Source organism: Hyaloscypha bicolor (assembly GCF_002865645.1).
Source record: "Hyaloscypha bicolor E unplaced genomic scaffold K444scaffold_124, whole genome shotgun sequence".
Taxonomy (NCBI): domain Eukaryota; kingdom Fungi; phylum Ascomycota; class Leotiomycetes; order Helotiales; family Hyaloscyphaceae; genus Hyaloscypha; species Hyaloscypha bicolor.
Genome location: NW_020194626.1, coordinates 997,739 through 1,015,015, shown reverse-complemented (window position 1 = coordinate 1,015,015; position 17,277 = coordinate 997,739). Strand labels below are relative to the sequence as shown.

At 49.6% G+C, this 17,277-nt stretch overlaps 5 protein-coding genes across 5 annotated transcripts; 4 read left to right on the top strand and 1 right to left on the bottom strand.

Moving 5' to 3' along the window:
• Positions 1-852: 852 nt before the first annotated feature.
• On the top strand, positions 853-4,927 carry K444DRAFT_633433 (BOS4, mitogen-activated protein kinase; the record flags this gene model as incomplete). Its single annotated transcript, XM_024883608.1, has 2 exons — positions 853-4,357; positions 4,410-4,927. 2 exons carry the CDS (start codon positions 853-855, stop codon positions 4,925-4,927), a joined length of 4,023 nt encoding a protein of 1,340 aa, XP_024732815.1.
• A 2,027-nt stretch (positions 4,928-6,954) lies between these two features.
• Positions 6,955-7,813, top strand: K444DRAFT_83385 (uncharacterized protein). The gene has a single exon (XM_024888747.1). It carries the CDS (start codon positions 7,225-7,227, stop codon positions 7,666-7,668), a length of 444 nt encoding a protein of 147 aa, XP_024732814.1. The 5' UTR covers positions 6,955-7,224; the 3' UTR covers positions 7,669-7,813.
• A 209-nt stretch (positions 7,814-8,022) lies between these two features.
• Positions 8,023-9,734, top strand: K444DRAFT_616993 (uncharacterized protein). Its single transcript, XM_024881032.1, has one exon. It carries the CDS (start codon positions 8,235-8,237, stop codon positions 9,342-9,344), a length of 1,110 nt encoding a protein of 369 aa, XP_024732813.1. The 5' UTR covers positions 8,023-8,234; the 3' UTR covers positions 9,345-9,734.
• A 158-nt stretch (positions 9,735-9,892) lies between these two features.
• On the top strand, positions 9,893-11,405 carry K444DRAFT_654924 (histone-fold-containing protein). The gene is made up of 4 exons (XM_024885970.1): positions 9,893-10,054; positions 10,155-10,288; positions 10,378-10,496; positions 10,549-11,405. The coding sequence occupies exons 1-4, from the start codon at positions 9,959-9,961 to the stop codon at positions 10,920-10,922; spliced, it is 723 nt and encodes a 240-aa protein (XP_024732812.1). The 5' UTR covers positions 9,893-9,958; the 3' UTR covers positions 10,923-11,405.
• A 4,735-nt stretch (positions 11,406-16,140) lies between these two features.
• Positions 16,141-17,040, bottom strand: K444DRAFT_537280 (glutaredoxin; the record flags this gene model as incomplete). Its single annotated transcript, XM_024875451.1, has 2 exons — positions 16,141-16,469; positions 16,575-17,040. 2 exons carry the CDS (start codon positions 17,038-17,040, stop codon positions 16,141-16,143), a joined length of 795 nt encoding a protein of 264 aa, XP_024732811.1.
• Positions 17,041-17,277: the final 237 nt, after the last annotated feature.

Sequence of the window (17,277 nt, the reverse complement as noted above, 5' to 3'; positions counted from 1 at the left end):
GATAGCTGTCTTCGGGAATTGCTCTGGATCAGATAGTAGAATTTTCGAGAACAGGCAGCTCTTGAGATGGCAATGCCGACTCGCAACAAGGAAGAAGACTCGTTCCTTGATTGATCTACTCGTGTGCTCCCTGCAAGCCAAACAAGCTTAACTTCACTCTCGTCAAGGATTGCTCGAAGCAAAACGGCCGTGCTCGGGCTCATTGGTCGCCAGCACGGAGGGGTTGATTGATCCAGCGATGTCCACGCCACACTTGGTGGCAAAAATCAACGCGTCCCAAGCAGATTTGCAGCCTCGCGAGCCATCCATTGGAGGAGGGGTATGGAGAAGCTAGGCAGGAGGTCAGCGGTCGCTACGGCATTGCACCAGCTGGTGATATCTTGAGCGTTTGAATAAGTAGCAGCTTGCCTGCATTTGACAGAAAGATATCGAAACTCATCCACTGTAGCCAGAATATTCCACGACATTGTCTGCTATTCGCCTCATTGGTGCGTGCTGTCGAGGCCAGAGGCCCCTTCGGAAACAAACCTCCGAAAGAGCTAGTCCCAAGATTTGTCGACTGGGATTTCCAGATCGACCGTTGCCGGAAGGCGAACATCGAATTGCCCACAGCAGCGCTTCCTGTACTCCAAGCCTCGTCGCCCTCTGCCGCATGTTTCCTCAACTCGAAGAACGTGGACTTCTTTTGAGGCATTAATCTACAAGTCCATCGCGAATCGCAAAAGGAGAGGCGAAGGCCAACCTCCGTTGGCGGCCCCAGCTCTTCGATCAAGGATGCCCGAGCATTGACGCTTAACGTAAATTACTTTCGGCGCGACAACCTCGACGAGAATTCCCCTCGAGTGTTCGGTCATGAGCGTGGACGTGTCCCCTCGCTCAGTACGGTTCTCCAACGGGGGAGAGGACGGCGCTTTCGACATCATCAAATCGCCGAGAGTCATGGAAAGGCCCCATGTGCAAACGAGCGACTCTGGGGGGTCTGGTTCTTCTGGGGATACTCAAGACTCCGATCACCTCACAGTTGATACACGGGCCACACCACACCCAGGAACGCTGGATCCGCGGCCTCCGATGACCAGTATCAACTCCAGTGTGCGGAGCCACAGAGGCAGTACAGATGCGAGCGGCCTATACGGCAGAGTGGAATCACCTTTACCACCTCTAAATGGCACAACCAGCAGACCTCCAAGACCAACTGCTCCAGCTAGGACTCCATCGAATACATATGCCCCAGCACGCCGACCTCCTCAACCGCCCTACATCTCAATAGCAGACCGAAATCGCTCCGGATCCACGTCTCGATTTCGACAAGACCCGAATGCTTCATATCGAGCGCAGGAGAAGGCGTACGTACAACGTTTGCGGCAGGATCAACCCTTGGAGTACTTTGAGCCATATACGCCGAGCCTTGGATATGGGACCGGCTCTGATACGGAAGACGATTCTCCTTCCGAACTCCATTTTGATAACGATCCCTACGATCAAGAGACATTACTCTTCTACGGCAATGATGATATTCAACCAACCGCCGAAGATCTTCAAGATCCCGCTAATCGAGAGCGTCTAGAATGGCACGGCATGTTGGCTTCGGTCTTGACAGGGGACGTTGTGAGGCAGGAAAAGAAGAGGCTTATAGGCAACGTGGAAAAGAAAGGGGAGAATCTATATTCTGAAATATGGCTTGGCCTTCGTGCTAAAATCTGTGGGCGTACCATCGCTGCGCAGAAGAGGTTGATCGAGGACACTCGATCCACACTCGACAATTCATTCGACGAGATTATCAGATTCCAGGTTAAGGGAGAAAGTGAGGCTGGCAAACCTCCTGTGGACCAGGTTCGAGACATTGTCAAGAAGATTGAGAAGTGTGAAGGTCTCTACCCATCTCGCACGGCCTTGGAGTTTGCGAATAAGCTGGCAGCTTCACCTCAGTATCAGGCTACTTGTGATGCCGTAATCTCCTGGCATAATACGACCGAGCTCATCAACACTGAGCTGGGAATCCTGCAGAATTGGGTTGGTAACGCCGAGCTGGATTTCAACAAAGCAAAGGAACGGTCGCCATCTGGCAATGGACTATCAGACGAATCTTCATTCATCGACAGACTCTTGAAGGAGGATGGCCTTCGCTCTTTGCAAGGCGACAAGAGCATCCTTCTCGGCGTCTCAAAGGTTATTTTGAAGGCCAAGAATACTCTCATTAAAAACTCGGAGGCCTTTGCAAAACGTCATCTTCCTCCTTATATCGAGGAGCTGTTGACGCTTATTAACTTTCCCTCCCGCCTGATCGAGGAAATCATTAAGGTTCGGCTTACATTTGCCCGTAAAATGAAAGAATCAGCATCACAAAATTCGGTTATGCAGGATCAGATGATCGCACAATTTAGAATATTGCTGAAACTTGCTATCCGAATCAAGCAAGAGTCCTTGGAGATCATCCAGCCGGAACCTGGATGGGATCTTCCTCCGTGTATCGATGAATCATTCGATCAGGTAGTTTTGGATGCATTGAAGTTCTACTTCAAAATGTTGAACTGGAAGCTTGGCGGGAACAAGAACACATTCAAAGAGGCCGAAGTTCTAGAACAAGAATGGGACTTTTCCAACGAGATTGGGCGCCATCTGCAAGGTGGGGATGTCGAAGTTGCCGAACAGTTTAGCTCCCTCACCCACAAAGCTTTTCACCGTCTGAACCAGACATTTGAAAAAGATCTCCAGCGGAAGCCGAAGGAAACTGCAGCTGAGATGACCAAACGTTACAAGCAAAGTCTTGACTCAGTTCGCGTTCGACAACGAATGCTTCAACGATTTTCGCGGGTTTTGAGTGATCGATTCGAAAATGCCACGGATTTCAGCATTGCCATGCGCCGAGAGGCATTGCAGCACGTGTATGATAGGCTCGTCGAGACGGGTCACTTTTTGGTGTATACTGCAACCATTGAGCATGATGGGATCTTCTTGATTGCATCCCCATCGTTGTATAACCGCCCTCAAGATATTCAGTCCATACTCGGGACATGTTACCATGCCAATGACGTTCAAGAAGATCCCACCAACCCTTATATATTGGTACTACGTCCCGAGAATCAAATACCCTGGGATGGACGCCAAGTCGATGCGAATATTGGGGAACCCTCAACTGATGTCAAAATCGGCCACCTCCGCTTGATTGCCGATGGGTCCCAAACCAGATTACAGAACGCTCGAACAGCCTTTCTAGATTCCATAGACATGCATTTGGACATGGTTGTCGAGCAACGTTCCAACCTTAAGAAAGTCAATTTGAAGTTGACGGACATCAAGAAGGTTGTCTATAAGCTATCCAATTTGATCATGGACAGTGTGGAGATAGTCCGAAAACAGACCGAGGGTCTCGAGTGTCAAGAACTCATCCAAAACTGCTTCGTCTTCGCAACTGAATTTGGTCAAAGGTCTTTACTTTACATGGACCGAAATAGAAAACAGATGAACAACCTGAAACTCACCAAGCTGGCCCTAGATTGGATCAGCTTTATTTGCGACGACTGCATTGCTACCGATCGTAAGACGTTCAGATGGGCTGTCCTTGCTTTGGAATTCGCTATGGTTATGACTCAAGGCCAGCACATTCTTGCTCTCGGTGAAGATGAGTATTCGAGACTCCGCGCCAAAGTTGCAGGATGTATGTCTCTGCTGATCTCGCATTTCGATATCATGGGTGCAAGATCGACTTTGGCGGACCAGGCCGAGAAACAGAAAATCGAAGCACTTGCAGGCCAATTCAGAAAGATGGATATGAGTCGCATGCTTGATGATGATGAATCGTCAGCCTACGTCCGTGAACAGAGGCTGGAGCAATTGGCTTTCCTTGACGATACTCGAAAACAAAAGGAAGCTGAGAGACAAGCACTCGGCCGGGTTCTAGAAGAGTCGAGCGAGGCAGATCGATCACTGACTTATCTCTCATCCTCTACGTCCAATGTGAATATGAGGTGGCAGCAAGGAAACTTTGTGGGTGGCGGCACCTTTGGCTCCGTTTATGCTGCGATCAATCTGGATTCTGGCCACTTGATGGCTGTGAAAGAAATTCGACTACAGGACCCCACGCTCATCCCAACTATTGCAAATCAGATTAGAGATGAGATGAATGTGTTGGAAGTTTTGGATCACCCTAACGTGGTCTCCTACCATGGCATCGAAGTTCACAGGGATAAAGTCTATATATTTATGGAATTCTGCTCGGGCGGCTCCTTGGCTGGACTTTTGGAACATGGGCGGATCGAGGACGAACAGGTCATTATGGTATACGCCTTGCAGCTACTTGAAGGTCTTGCTTACCTGCATGAGAGCGGCATTGTGCATCGCGATATTAAGCCAGAAAGTGAGTTTGATTCGATGATGGTGTTTTAAGGATCGCTAACTAACTTTGCTAGACATCCTCCTCAATCACAATGGTGTTATCAAGTACGTCGACTTCGGCGCCGCGAAAGTCATCGCTCGTCAGGGCAAAACTCTCGTCGCCGCCGATGCGGGTGCTGGGAAAGCCAACAAGTCTATGACAGGTACCCCAATGTACATGTCGCCGGAACTTATCAAGGGCGAGAATCCCGGACGTGACGGGGCTGTAGATATATGGTCACTCGGATGTGTCATCTTGGAGATGGCTACTGGTCGACGACCTTGGGCATCTCTTGACAATGAATGGGCCATCATGTACAATATCGCACAAGGTAACCCTCCACAACTTCCCTCTTCGGATCAACTCAGCCCAGAAGGTATCGATTTTCTCAGGAAATGCTTTGTTCGAGATCCTAAGAAAAGGGCCTCAGCTCCAGAATTGCTCCAACACGAATGGATCGTTGCAATCAAGTCACAGGTGTCCATTGATCCAGGAACCCCGAGCGATAGTGGCTCATCAAGCCACTCAAATTCAAGAGGCAGCCTTGGTTGAGTTGTCCTCTAAAGTTTTCATTTGTTCATCTTGCGCTTGCTCGAGCGTCGGCAACTGTTTTCTAATGGTCCCGATGAAGGATGGCAGCCTTTTTTCTCTTCAATCTTACGCAGTAAACGAAGCGTCTTTGGAATATACGGAAGTATCAGCGTTGAGTCAGGAGTTATGATCTGTGAGCAAGCAAGCATTTGTCACCGCAACTTGAGCCTCTACTGTTCCTTTTTTTGGGCGATGCTAGCGGTGGATCGTGACCACCCCGGCTTGTGACGACGGATGTTCAAAGGCCGGACGTACAGACATGACCAAGGGCATTGTGGAAGCAGGGCATCCGGGAAAGCTGTAACTCCAGAAACAGTAATAAAGTAAAGATAATGATATCAGATACTACATCATCCACACACTCCTCGCTCTTTGAAACAGCGCCCCGCATGGTAGAAAGTCAGGATCAAAGGCAGCATAACATCCCACACATGTCAGCGCAAAGCATTTCAAATCCCATCCCATGAGGAGATTTACTTCGATGACAAAACCGTAATCCAAATATAGTCCAGCGATTGACAACGCGGCCACGGCGCTTAACGGCATTACGCACGGTGGGCGATCTTCAGCGATGCTGCGAGTCATACCCAAAATATATCGACCTCACATGGTACAGGCTGCAGAGCACGTTTGAAGCAGTGCACACGCAACGAACGTGCGTTGCATTCCCATTCCGATCTTATCTTTGGCGCTCACCTGCAAGGGTGGCGGTGAGGTTGCTCAGACGCCGTATTCATCCGTCTGACTGCTGCGAAAGGAGGACAAAGTTTCCAGAGCTGGCCATGCAAACAGAGGTCGAAACCTTCTCTTAGAATGGATGAAGACCTGGATTGGCTTTCTGGTCTACTGCAGGAAGTTAATCCTTAACGCCACTTGCCACATGGCAGCATGAGCTTGAACGGATTACGAGGACGTTGGGCAGCATCTTTGTGATGGTGGTTTCGCTGGCCTGGATGTTCTGTTTTGCAAACCCCAGGGCGAAAATTATTAGATGGCCATTCATCCCAAACCCGTGACTTGACGTGGATGCCTGTTTTATATTTTTCCAACTCGGCGGGCTTTTTTACCAAGATTGTATGAATTGTTTCTGGGATGGGACAAGCTGCTGCATGATGGTGGACGTGGGTGTTTTGAAGCCCCACAACGGTTCAAAGGCTTAGCCAAATGAAATCCTGGGTGCAGGTTTTGGGCCAGCGATGGGATGGATGTGAATGGTCAGTGGGCAGCCTTCTGTTTAAGACTAGGTTTGAGGCATGAGATTCTGACTTCATATGAACGCATGTTCTGATCCAGATCGTTGGATGGGAGCATATGATGATTTTGAAGATGCTCATTGTACGTGATTGAAAGCGAACATCGAGTGGATGAATTTGGTACATCAAGACATGGTAGTGTCACGCCGGAGGCCTCTGAGTGAGAATGCTGACCGACTCCGTGATCCCGTACATGAGTTTGTTGATGAGATCTCGATTCCTGGGTAAGACATTGGAGTATTGAAACGGGCTGTCGAGGTCTAGCGGGGGGCCTGAGTCGTGGCATTTGCTTTTGTGGGAAGTGCGGAGAAGCTTCATCCAAAAGGGACCACTCTCCACTAGCTCCAACGCGGCATGAGCGGTACAACGTGGTTGACAGGTGCTTGAGCTTCTCCAGATTTCTTCAGTACAGTATGACAGTATTGTTCAGATGTTGCTCGGAGTGTTTGGGGTCTGTCTTGCCTAGCTGGGAAACTGTAGATCACAGCTTTGAGCACCATAGCTCGGGGATTATTTGGCCGCGGATCCTTCATCAGGGGCAGGGTCGCATCTTCCACAATTCTCGCTGCTCGCGAGGCTCTTTCGGAACGCCTCACAGTCAGGTACCAAGCACGGCGGTGTAATTTACGTCGTATCGAACCACCCCAATAATGTGAGGCCTCCAGAACGGACTGGACTGGCTCAGGAACCGCATTCCCTTGAAGCTCCCTCACACAGTCACACTCCACTCAAGCTCCCGAGCTCGCTTGAGTCGTCCGTCTGGCGATCTGCGGGCGGCCCATCCCTTCCTCCCTGTTTCTCCTCTGCGCCAATGGGCACGCCATCTTGATCGCCTTCGGAGACGTAGCTAAGGTTTCATACCAGCAGCTTGTCCTATCGGTCCACTCGACGTGCTCAACCTCTTCCCGATGACCGAGTGTGCTGTCAAATCTGTCACTCCGGCCTGCACCACAGAAACCTGGCCAACCTTGCTGGGAAACGGCTCGCAGCCACAGGGAGCGAGCGATGCCTTCACCGCTTCATTGTGCCACACGGCCCCACGTTTGGAGGTTTGCCGGACTGCTTTTCGGCCTTCGAGCACCACTGCTGCACGCATATGGCCTCGCCCTGGCCTGTCATCTGCGAACTGTCGTGTCCAGGCACCCCCCGATTTCCAGAGGCTGGCCCCCTCTGCATCAGATCTGTGATCGGCCTTGGGCGCATGCAAATACTTGGTATGTGACTCTGAGCTGCCCACCACATCGGCAAGGTGCACCGCAGAGCGGTTCAACGCTCAAGCCTTTTGGCGTTTCGGCAATGGCGCAAGAAAGGGTGGCGAGGGTGGCTCCAGGTGTCCAGGTGTCCAGGTGCCCACTGCCCAGAGATGCCCAGAGATGCCCCTCTCTCTGTCCGCAGGCTCTCACCGTCCGATTCGCCCGCTGGACAATGGTCTTGAAGGAAGCCGACTAGGGCCCCCCAGCGAAACATCCACATGGCTGCGGTTTGCCCTGAGTTCTGACACCGACGACCAGGGGCAAAGATGGGCAGGGGGGTCGACCTCCACCTCCACCACTGCACCCTCCACACCTTCTTGCTCCTAGTTTCCCATTGCTGCACAGCTAAACTGCCCACAGACCACAGAAGCACGGTGGTATTATTATCTTCCCTATCTGAGTCGCTGCTAGCTACTAGCTACTGGCTAGCAGGTAATGAGACAGCTCTCCATCCTTCTCCCGGCTGCGGTGTGGGATGGCAGGAATGCCACTAAGTGCCGCTGCTCTTATATTAGATGTGTGCCTGCATCCCTCTGTCTTTGATGGTTGTGCGCCCTCGTCGTCGAAACTGGCGTACTGAGTCGATCTAAAGATCACTTGGTCACCGGATTCTTTTGCCCTCCCTTTCTTTTTTTAACTTCTTTCTATCATTTATCATTCTTCACTTGAAGCAAGTGCTGGTGGTCCGCAACCTTGGCAGCAATGCGTTGACCCAGGCAACGGTTCCATTCCTGACCTTCTACAGAGCCTCATATCCTCGACATGCGGGGTACTGGCACGGCTCTCTTGGGGATTTTCACGTTGCCGTTGCTCGCTCGAGCATCTCCGCCAGCACCACCTGTTCTCGTGCGGGCAGGACCACCGCCAAAAGGTGCAAATCTTCCTGCCGCTGCACCTGTTGCTTCAACGACAATAACAGCCTCTGTCGTTTCTCCAACTGCCTTGCCACAATCGGTCACGACGACAAAGACGACTGATGCCCTATCCGTCATAAACTCGAAGACTTCAAGCTCCACGAGCAGTTTTTCTTCAACTGCTGTGTCGACCTCAGCAACTTTTGCAGCGCATAGTCCAAGTCTCAGCGTCTCCAGTTTGCCAATGGCTTCAGGAATTTCGAATGAGGAGTCCACAGACCGGCATCGAACTTTGGTCATTGTCCTTTCCGCAGTTCTTGGCTTCGTGGGCCTGGTCCTGATTGTGGGGTCCATTTTTCTGCTGTACCGCTATCGCCAACAGCATTCACCCTTCGGCCACCGCGGTGCGTCCCCAATCGACGATTCAGAAATTGAATCGTGGCGTCGGAACACTATCGATCAGAAAAGCCCGCCGCCAGCTCACCTTGCGTCGGAAAAGCCAGAGATCCGTCCTCTTACACTCGGAAGTCCTCCAGGTTGGACATGGGCAGCATCACCTACTTCAATCCAGACAGTGATGTCTCCCGCCTCCCAATATCCTGATTCCCCATCCTTTCTAGCCAAAGCTCCGAATTCTCGGATCGGTCTCACCGATGAGACGGTTCCAGGTGCGGATCCTTTTGTTGGCACAGTAAAACGACAGAACTCTCGATTATCGAAACCGCCTCCTGGCCATACCAGGACGAAAAGCCGGAGGAGCAGTATGAGCGCCAAGAGTGGAGGGAGCTTCAAATGGCAAATTCGAGATCGTATCAGTAGCGACTCGAGGAGAGATGAAAGTAACTTCTCGTGGTTTGACCCAGAGGATGAATCTGTCGTCAGCCAGCTAAGGACGGATCGCACCAGCAGCTCGAACAGGGCTTCACTATTTGACGGCCTTGCAATGGCAGGCCTTTCACCAAGGCCCCAACCAAGACAGGACGAGCACAGTATGTATATTGGTAGAGCTATCGGATAGCTGTAGCCGGAAGGGTCTGCAGGACGAGAACACCACACCAATTGATTGACTTTAGCGTTGGCATTTGGACCATCGATTCTTTTTTATTTCTACACATGGGGCTCTTGCTCATAGGGAAGGTTTGGGATTGTCCCGATAAAGACATCCCCTGGTGGAAAGCACCAATGCCGGCGATGCATTGTACAGGCGCAGGGACGGGATGGGACTAGCGAACACTTGTTCCAGCAAGTCAGATCACTGTGGCTATATGTATATACTGCTCGAATCTGCTGCATCTGTAAAGTATTGGATTTAAGAAAGAATTAAAGTTCGAAATGATTGGGTTCCGGCTTTATGTAGCATGTCGGCGACATGGCCGGTTATAATTGCGGTTCCCATGCCTTTGCCGAAAAACATTGTTCTTGTTCATTCGGACTTCGCTTGAATTCACTTTGCCAAAACTGACCCCCCTTTAAGCATTGTGTCACGTGCACATCGCGTAAGTCATGTCGCATCTCACCGCCTTCGATTTCGAGCGGAATCCTAAATTGCCGAACACACTGCCCCTCGACAAATCTCAAGGCGCAGGCGCCCCAACCTCCATTATCAGCGTCGTCTGCTATCCACATGTCACAATGCCTCCCAGAAAAAGCGACGTTTCCAAGGCAGGTACGGGTGATGAAGCAACGGCGGCGAAGGAAGCTCTTGTCAGAGACGGAATAAACATCGAAGTATGCAACTCCCATCACCCCACAAGTTGCCAGGTCCAGTCTGTCAGGCTCTATGTTTCTTGTTTAAGATTGATGACGCGCATGCTAATCAAATTGATAGGATCTCAATCTACCGAAGAGCATTGTCACTAGGCTGGCGAAAGGCGTATTACCACCGAACACGCAGATTCAGGGCAATGCCATGTTGGCAATGACCAAGAGCGCGACCGTCTTCGTGAACTACCTGGCTTCACAGTATGTACATTCTCTATTGGTCAATCTGGTGCTTTGCCAAGGAGAAATTGTGGTCATTCAACGAGAACTCGTACTAATTAATAGCACAGCTCGAACGAACATGCCTCAGCCGCAAACAGAAAGACAATTACGCCCCAAGATGTTTTCAATGCCTTAGAAGATCTCGAATTCCCGGACTTCAGACCGCGGCTGGAAGCAGAGCTCGCCAGTTAGTTCGTCCCTTTTGGTTTGCGAGGAAGCGGTGGCTAAATACTGTACAGAATTCAACGAGGTACAGACGGACAAGAGAAATGCCTACCGGAACAAGGTCGCAGAGAACAAAGCAGCAGCTCAGAGTGGCCATGGAGATGACGGCGAGGTTGAACTGGGCCGAGATGGACAGCCTGCTGCAAAGAAAGCTCGGTTGGAGCCTGGTGACAGTTCTGGGATGGATACTAGTGAGATGCCGGAAGGATACAACATGGATAATTCGAGGGCAGACGATGATGGTGACGAAGACGAAGGTCACGGAGATGAGGAGGAAGAGGATGAGGAAGAGCCTGAAGAGCCTGAAGAGCGCTTGGATCCTCTTGAAGATGTAGATCATGGGGAAGCCGAGGACGAAGCCCTTGACAATGGAGATGACAGTGACTGACTTGGAAGATGAGTCTGGATTGCGGCTGCGTTTAGGCGACTGGCGTATTGGAGTGTCTGGCAAGGCACCTGGTTATATTACAGAGGTTGGTGGTGTTGGAGGCGGGACGAATAAGCCTTCACCCCAGCACCCAAACATTATCAACGAATCAAGCCTCCTTTTACTTACCCCTATTCAATGTACAAAATTCTCTCTCAGGAATTTCACTTCCTTACCGCAATGTAACTCGGTCCAATGTTCCAATTATTGGTCGTACATTGATTGGGCTGTATTAGACATGGCACCTGGTTGCATCTCCCTGGGCTTCTTCTTCTCTCCCGAGCAATGCTGAATGTCGGAGTGAAACAAGGAATTTTGAAGAAACGATATTATGAAGAGTGGGAACGTAAGGGCTGCCTTCGATTACAGGAATCTCGCCGGCCTAGGAATGTTTGCATGCAGTGTATTTGTGGCAAATGTTTTACTTTCAATAATTGACTTGGCAGCTACAGTGTTTCGAGTACCCGTCTGCAATTCCTCGCTTTGCTGGGGCCAACTTGCACTAACAAGTACCAGCGCACGTAGTTCGCTAGCCCGAACCAAGTGCGGAAATACCTGCGAGTATTCTCTCAACCTAAATAGGAACTCTTGTTGCCAAAGCTTTGGACAATTACTAGAGAGAGCAGCATCCCCATCGTCACTCGCAGCAACATGAGGTTTGCGGCATCCCAGTGTACTACGGCATCAACCCCTAGATCGATGGGACGAGTCTCCGAAATCGTTCCATCACACTCGTAATAGTATCACTTTGGTTGCACATTTCAGTTTCTTCCCAGAACCTTCGTCGGGACGATATTGCGCTGATTATCACCGTGTGAGTATGTACCCCTTACAGGTGAGTCACTACCGACCGAATCTCTTGCACTGGTGAGGGGAACAGATTTTTGATTGGGTCGGCCTTTCTCCCACGAACAGATCAGCCACGGTCTGGTCGAGGATGATCGTCACACCACCAGCAAGACGTCCAATTGAGTATGGACTCGGAAACGCCAAGGCGGGTTATTTATTCATAGAAATGGCTATTTGATTGAAATGATATATAAAATATAGCCAGGATCAAATGATAACTTCCCACGAACTTCTGTCCAATTTCTATGCCTCTTCTACTTTTTCGTGTCATGGTCTGAACCATTCTCTCTCTCTCCTATACATGGTGAAAATATTGACATTGTTAATAGCAGGATCAAGTAAGTAATCTTCTGGTATTTCTCTCAACTCGAATTCGCTGATGAATAACCTTCACTCGCCGATATCTGGCTAGAAATCAATGCTTAAGGATTTCTACGCAATAGAATAGACATACTGGTTTCTTCTGATTGTCTCTTCAACTTTTCATTGTACATTCATTCATTGGAAGTGACTTGAAGCTGACTTGCCCCAAAATTTTGACAGGCGGAGATAATTCCTTCCTCATCAAGAATATGCGCCTTCTGCTCCAGCTTATTACAGTGCCTCGAGTACTTTCCGCAGACTAGCGCTCCTGTCATGGCTTGTCTCAGTTGTCGGGCCGCCAAGATCGCCATGTTTACGTGGAGTCCACTCCTCCTTGACTCACATTAGGAAAAGCTTCGGTTGGCAGGTGGCTACCCAGATAGGGGATTAGAGGGGAAGCTTTGGCAATCAGCCTCTCTTTCGACTTCAACATGAAAAGAAAGTTGAGACTATTCAGCCATTCTTGTGTTGCTGCTTCTGCATATAGGGTTGCAGGTTCTTTCAGATGAATGCAGCTTTCGAGGCCCATATTTCACTCAATTAACTCAATTACCTCAATTACTTCCTCACTCTTGCAGCAACTCATTGAAATGGCAAACCTCAAACAAAATTATGAGATGAGAGCTTTGGACGCCGCTCCTTCTTATGGAGATACTCAGCCAGCACTCAGCTCATCTTCCTCGGCCTCTCCCTTTCGATCATCGGCACCATTGTACCCAGCTTCATCTGCCTCCCCCTTCTCCGGCCCCTAGGCTCCCACTCTCGCACAGCACTCCATCACCTAATAAGAATTTCTCTTCATCCTCATGGCTGCAATGAAGCCTCCATAGCTGCTCCAGGATTCCGAATCATCTCGCATATCGGCAATGCTATGAGCTTTGTGCACGTTGTGCCACGGTACAATGCGCCAGACTAGGCCTAACAGTCGGAGCGGGCATGGTTTCGGCTGGAACGATCTGGACTCGATCAAGAGCGTTCGTGAAGACTGCCAACGGAGAACTTTTCGTGCCGAAGGGGCTGAAGCGTAAAGTACTGAAAACAGAGAAAATGATGGTTGTTGTTGGACACGGCGAGGAGGCATTGAACCTTCCACCGTTAGGGAGGCTTGAAGATGGGGCAAGCGGAGAAAACGAGGAGCCGAGAATGAGGAGGGCCAGGGTATTGGGTGAAAGGGTCGCGTCGTTGACGAGTTGATGAATGTTGACAAGGACAGGAGAAAGGAAATTGCAAAAGCTGAGAAGAAGTTGAGCGAGAAGAAAGGGCAAGATCCAGAGAAGAAAACGGAGATAGAATATGATCTTGAGAAGGAAATTAGGGAATTTGTCAGGGCGAGGGAGAAGATATTGAGAGAAAAGGTGAAGAAGGTTGGAGAGAAGATGTAGAGGAGGGGCTGCAGAAATCGGAGGGAAAGGAGCACAAGATCACTCAGAAGATATTCTGGATTGTGATTGATAAAGCCGACATTCTGGTCCAGGAATCCAGTGTCGAGGATGATGTGGAAAGTTTAGACTCGAAGTAGGCGCTGTCTGTATTTGAAATCAGGCGAGCGAGTACTTCTTGCGGCACCTACAAGATGCACCATGATCCAAACCACAAATAATATTGAAATTCCACAGCCCTATCGAGTATCTAATAATACGATTCAGCTTTCACTCGGTTTGGCCTTGTCAGCCTTTTCAAGTTTGCCCCACTACTGCCTCTAAGTAAGCCGAATACCAACCTATACCTTCTCTAGCTGTGAATAACTTCGGCCGCATAACCCATATTGGATCCACCATGCTCAACCTATTTCAGACTTTTGAAGGTCAAATTTGTTGAGACTGCAGAATTGCATCCTGATATCTGCTTGTATGGCTTACATGGGCTGCAAACCCCCAACAAACTGGGTTCAATGGTGGGATGAACTGGATGTGTATATAGGGATGAGTTTCCTTTATCTCATGCTCTGGACATTAAAAACGATAGAGACGAGAATAATAATGGAGTGTAACCACACTATGAATGAATCGCGCGCACCGACCGAAGATAAGGGAACAAAACCAATTACATCCGAGTCACTGAGCGATTTGGAGGCTGACTCTGCCTCATCCACTGCAGCAAGACGGCCAGGATCGATGTGGTTCATCGTTGGATGCGTAAGTTGCAAGCTGGATGTTAAGCATTGAACAGAGAACCTTAACAACTGGCCCTCAAATAGGCACTTGCCAATTTTTCAGACGGATATCAGCAAAGTTTGGTGAGTCTCTCGATATGCTTTGGAAGCCTTCTGAATCTCTGACAAAAATCTAGGCATCATCGACCAATGTAGTCTTCAATCACATTCTCGGAACCAAAATTATACATCTAGCATCCAAACCCGAATCTCTAACGTACTGCTCGTAAGCTCAGTGGTAGGGATAGTAGTCTTGGGCTACACCTCGGGTAAAGTTCTCTCGAAAAGGCTGCATGCTGCTCACCTCCTTCCTTGTGGTCTTTGGGTCCCTGCTTGCAATCCTCGTTTTCCAGGTTCACGGTTCCCACAATATTCTCTGGTTCCTAATCATTGCTCGAGGTTGCAGGTGTCGGAGTAGGCAGCGAACATCTTTCCTCAGCTGCTGCAGGTTTAGAAGGATCGAACGAGCACTTCGATGCTCATCGAGGTCCCATCCAGGTGTTGATGCCGACACTGATGGAAGCCTCTGGACGTCCGATCTGTACTTTCTGTGTACCTTCCTTCTCTCCTCAAATCAGGAAACAACTTGAAAATTGCATATCAAACCATGTACAGCGTCTCGATATTCCTTCCCCTTCTCGTGGCGCTCTTTCGTCTGAAGATGCAAGATGGATGCTCTTCTAGAAGAGCAAGCTCAAGAAAAAGGTATGTGTCTTGGAAACTAGTTTTCAGGGAGTATTAGCTTCGACTCCTGTGGACTAGCAGGGCGTTCTTCCTCTACGGTTTCCTCAAGTTTCCGAAGGGTATCGTGAATTCGGTGATCGCCAGCTCGATTGTACCGGATCACAACATTCGCAATGTTGCTTTATGGCAGCCCTCCTTGCGATCCTTCCAGTTCCAGGTGTGCTGTTCCGAGCATGGGCTTGTGAATAAGATTGGGAGGAAGTGGGCTGGCGTGCTAGGTTCAGCAGCTGTATCATTCTGGGGTTTATCATTGGTGGTTGTTCCACACCTTTGACTTCTAACTCCATCCCCGCTTTCGTTGTCTTGTCCGGTCTAATTCAATGTCTTGGACATATGGGTCCAGGGACTGCGAGTGGCCCCATGAGCGCTGATAGTTATCCTATGACTGTCAGAGGAATGGGGTACGGGTGAGTGCCGGATTCGGGAAAGCAGGAGCTGCGATAGGCACGCAAGTCATCACCCTATTCAGGCAGCTGCAGGAAAAGCAGCCACTTTCTGTGTCGCTAGTGGTGTTGGGCTTCTTGAGGACTGCGATCTATTGCTTTTTGCGCGAGGGAAGGGCAGTTGATCTGAAAATAATGGATTTGGAGTTGGAAAGATATATGAGAGAAGAAGGATATATGAGAGAAGGAGGGTATATGAGAGAAGGGGGACATATGAGAGAAGGAGGATATACCGACAAGATGAATGAGAATAGCAATGGAAGCATAACGCAGACAATAATAAATAATACGCTGAAAACAGAAATAAAAAGTCCACACTTTATATCTTTCCACTTGGAACATCTTGCTTGTGAGCAGATACTCCGTTTTGTCAGGCACAACACTCGCTCCCCAAATTCGAATTTCCAACTTTGAATGTTGATTATCTGCATTATTGACGTAGTCGCCGATTGCCTATGAGAATACACGCCTGGTATTATCTAGTAAGCCCAACCGATATTGAAAGACCGAACGCCGTCGCAGTGCGTGCTCCCCTTTCCTTTCCCAACGCCCAGAAATGCTTTCAATTACGCTCTCCTTATCCCTGGCTACCAACCATCCATGCTTCAATATCCACTCAGCCATCCATCTACCTCAAACCATGAGATTCATCTTCCGGCTCTTCTGGTCGCCGTTGAATATTAATCTTCTTCATTCCCAAATCCTTGACCTTCTCTAAAAGTACATCACTGTTGTCCATCTCCGCAACATCATCACCGCCTCCTATACTAACACCATTAATGAGGATATTGGGTACTGTCCTCCTTGATGTCATCACCGCTAGTGCTGCTTGTAGTTGAGTGCCAAGTGGGTGTTGATCGAGTTCCACAATGAAGGGGGCCGGATCAATGATGTATTTATTAAAAATCTTCTTCGCTTTCTTGGAGTAGGGGCAGTAGGATTTCGAGAAGATGATTACTATGAAGAGTCTGAGTTAGTTCAAAGTCTCAAAAATTACTGGATAAACTAGGACAAAAGTGATTGGTGATCCAGTGTCCGGAATGCCGAGATGAAAACACTTACTTGGCGATTTCTTCATAATGCTATTCAGCTCTGCATCCACCTTGCGGTCCTCCTCCGTCTCTTCACTCACGGGCGCCTGTGCATCACCAGTGGCGAACTTCTTCCGTCCAGCCACACCTCTCTCGCTCGCGCCTTCAGCAGCACTTCCAACTCCCACCAAACTCGACGGAGGATCTGGTTTCGGCGCCTTTGCATTCGCATTGTCTTTCGCAACTTGCGCCGCCTCCTTCAGCCTCTGCGCCATTGCCTTCGAAACCTCTTCGTCATCATCACCCCCCAGCCCTCCTGTCGATCCACTGGTACTTGGCTTTTTGTTCAAACCGTTGACAGTCTTCTGATAGAAGTCACCGACAGTCCTCGAATCTGGTTCCCGTTGTTGGCGGAGGGAAGCAGTCCAGAAAAGAAGTGTAACGACCACGAGCAATATGAGAAGTCCAAAGACTTTGACGCGCCTCATAGAAGGCATCTTTGTCGATCGGGCGAAGAAAGGAGCGGTTTGAATCGCTGTTGGCACGCGGTCAGCCAGGAGTTCAGTGCGGTTTTAGAATTGAATGACCCCATGCCGGTTTCAATCTTCCACGGGGAGTTGAGGACAGAACCTACGGCGTTGATGATGGTACTTTGGCATTGTTGCTCCTTGCTCCCGCTCGCACGGAGCTCGTACAACTTGGAGATCTGCGAGAAAATGCCAGGAAAAAGGAAG

Excerpts from the sequence above, each read along its gene's own strand:
- K444DRAFT_616993 (XM_024881032.1), top strand. The coding sequence starts at position 8,235 with ATGCGGGGTACTGGCACGGCTCTCTTGGGGATTTTCACGTTGCCGTTG.
- K444DRAFT_83385 (XM_024888747.1), top strand. The coding sequence starts at position 7,225 with ATGCCTTCACCGCTTCATTGTGCCACACGGCCCCACGTTTGGAGGTTT.
- K444DRAFT_654924 (XM_024885970.1), top strand. The coding sequence starts at position 9,959 with ATGCCTCCCAGAAAAAGCGACGTTTCCAAGGCAGGTACGGGTGATGAA. Across the intron at positions 10,055-10,154 it reads GAGACGGAATAAACATCGAA|GATCTCAATCTACCGAAGAG; the intron begins GTATGCAACTCC and ends TCAAATTGATAG. Across the intron at positions 10,289-10,377 it reads GTGAACTACCTGGCTTCACA|CTCGAACGAACATGCCTCAG; the intron begins GTATGTACATTC and ends TTAATAGCACAG.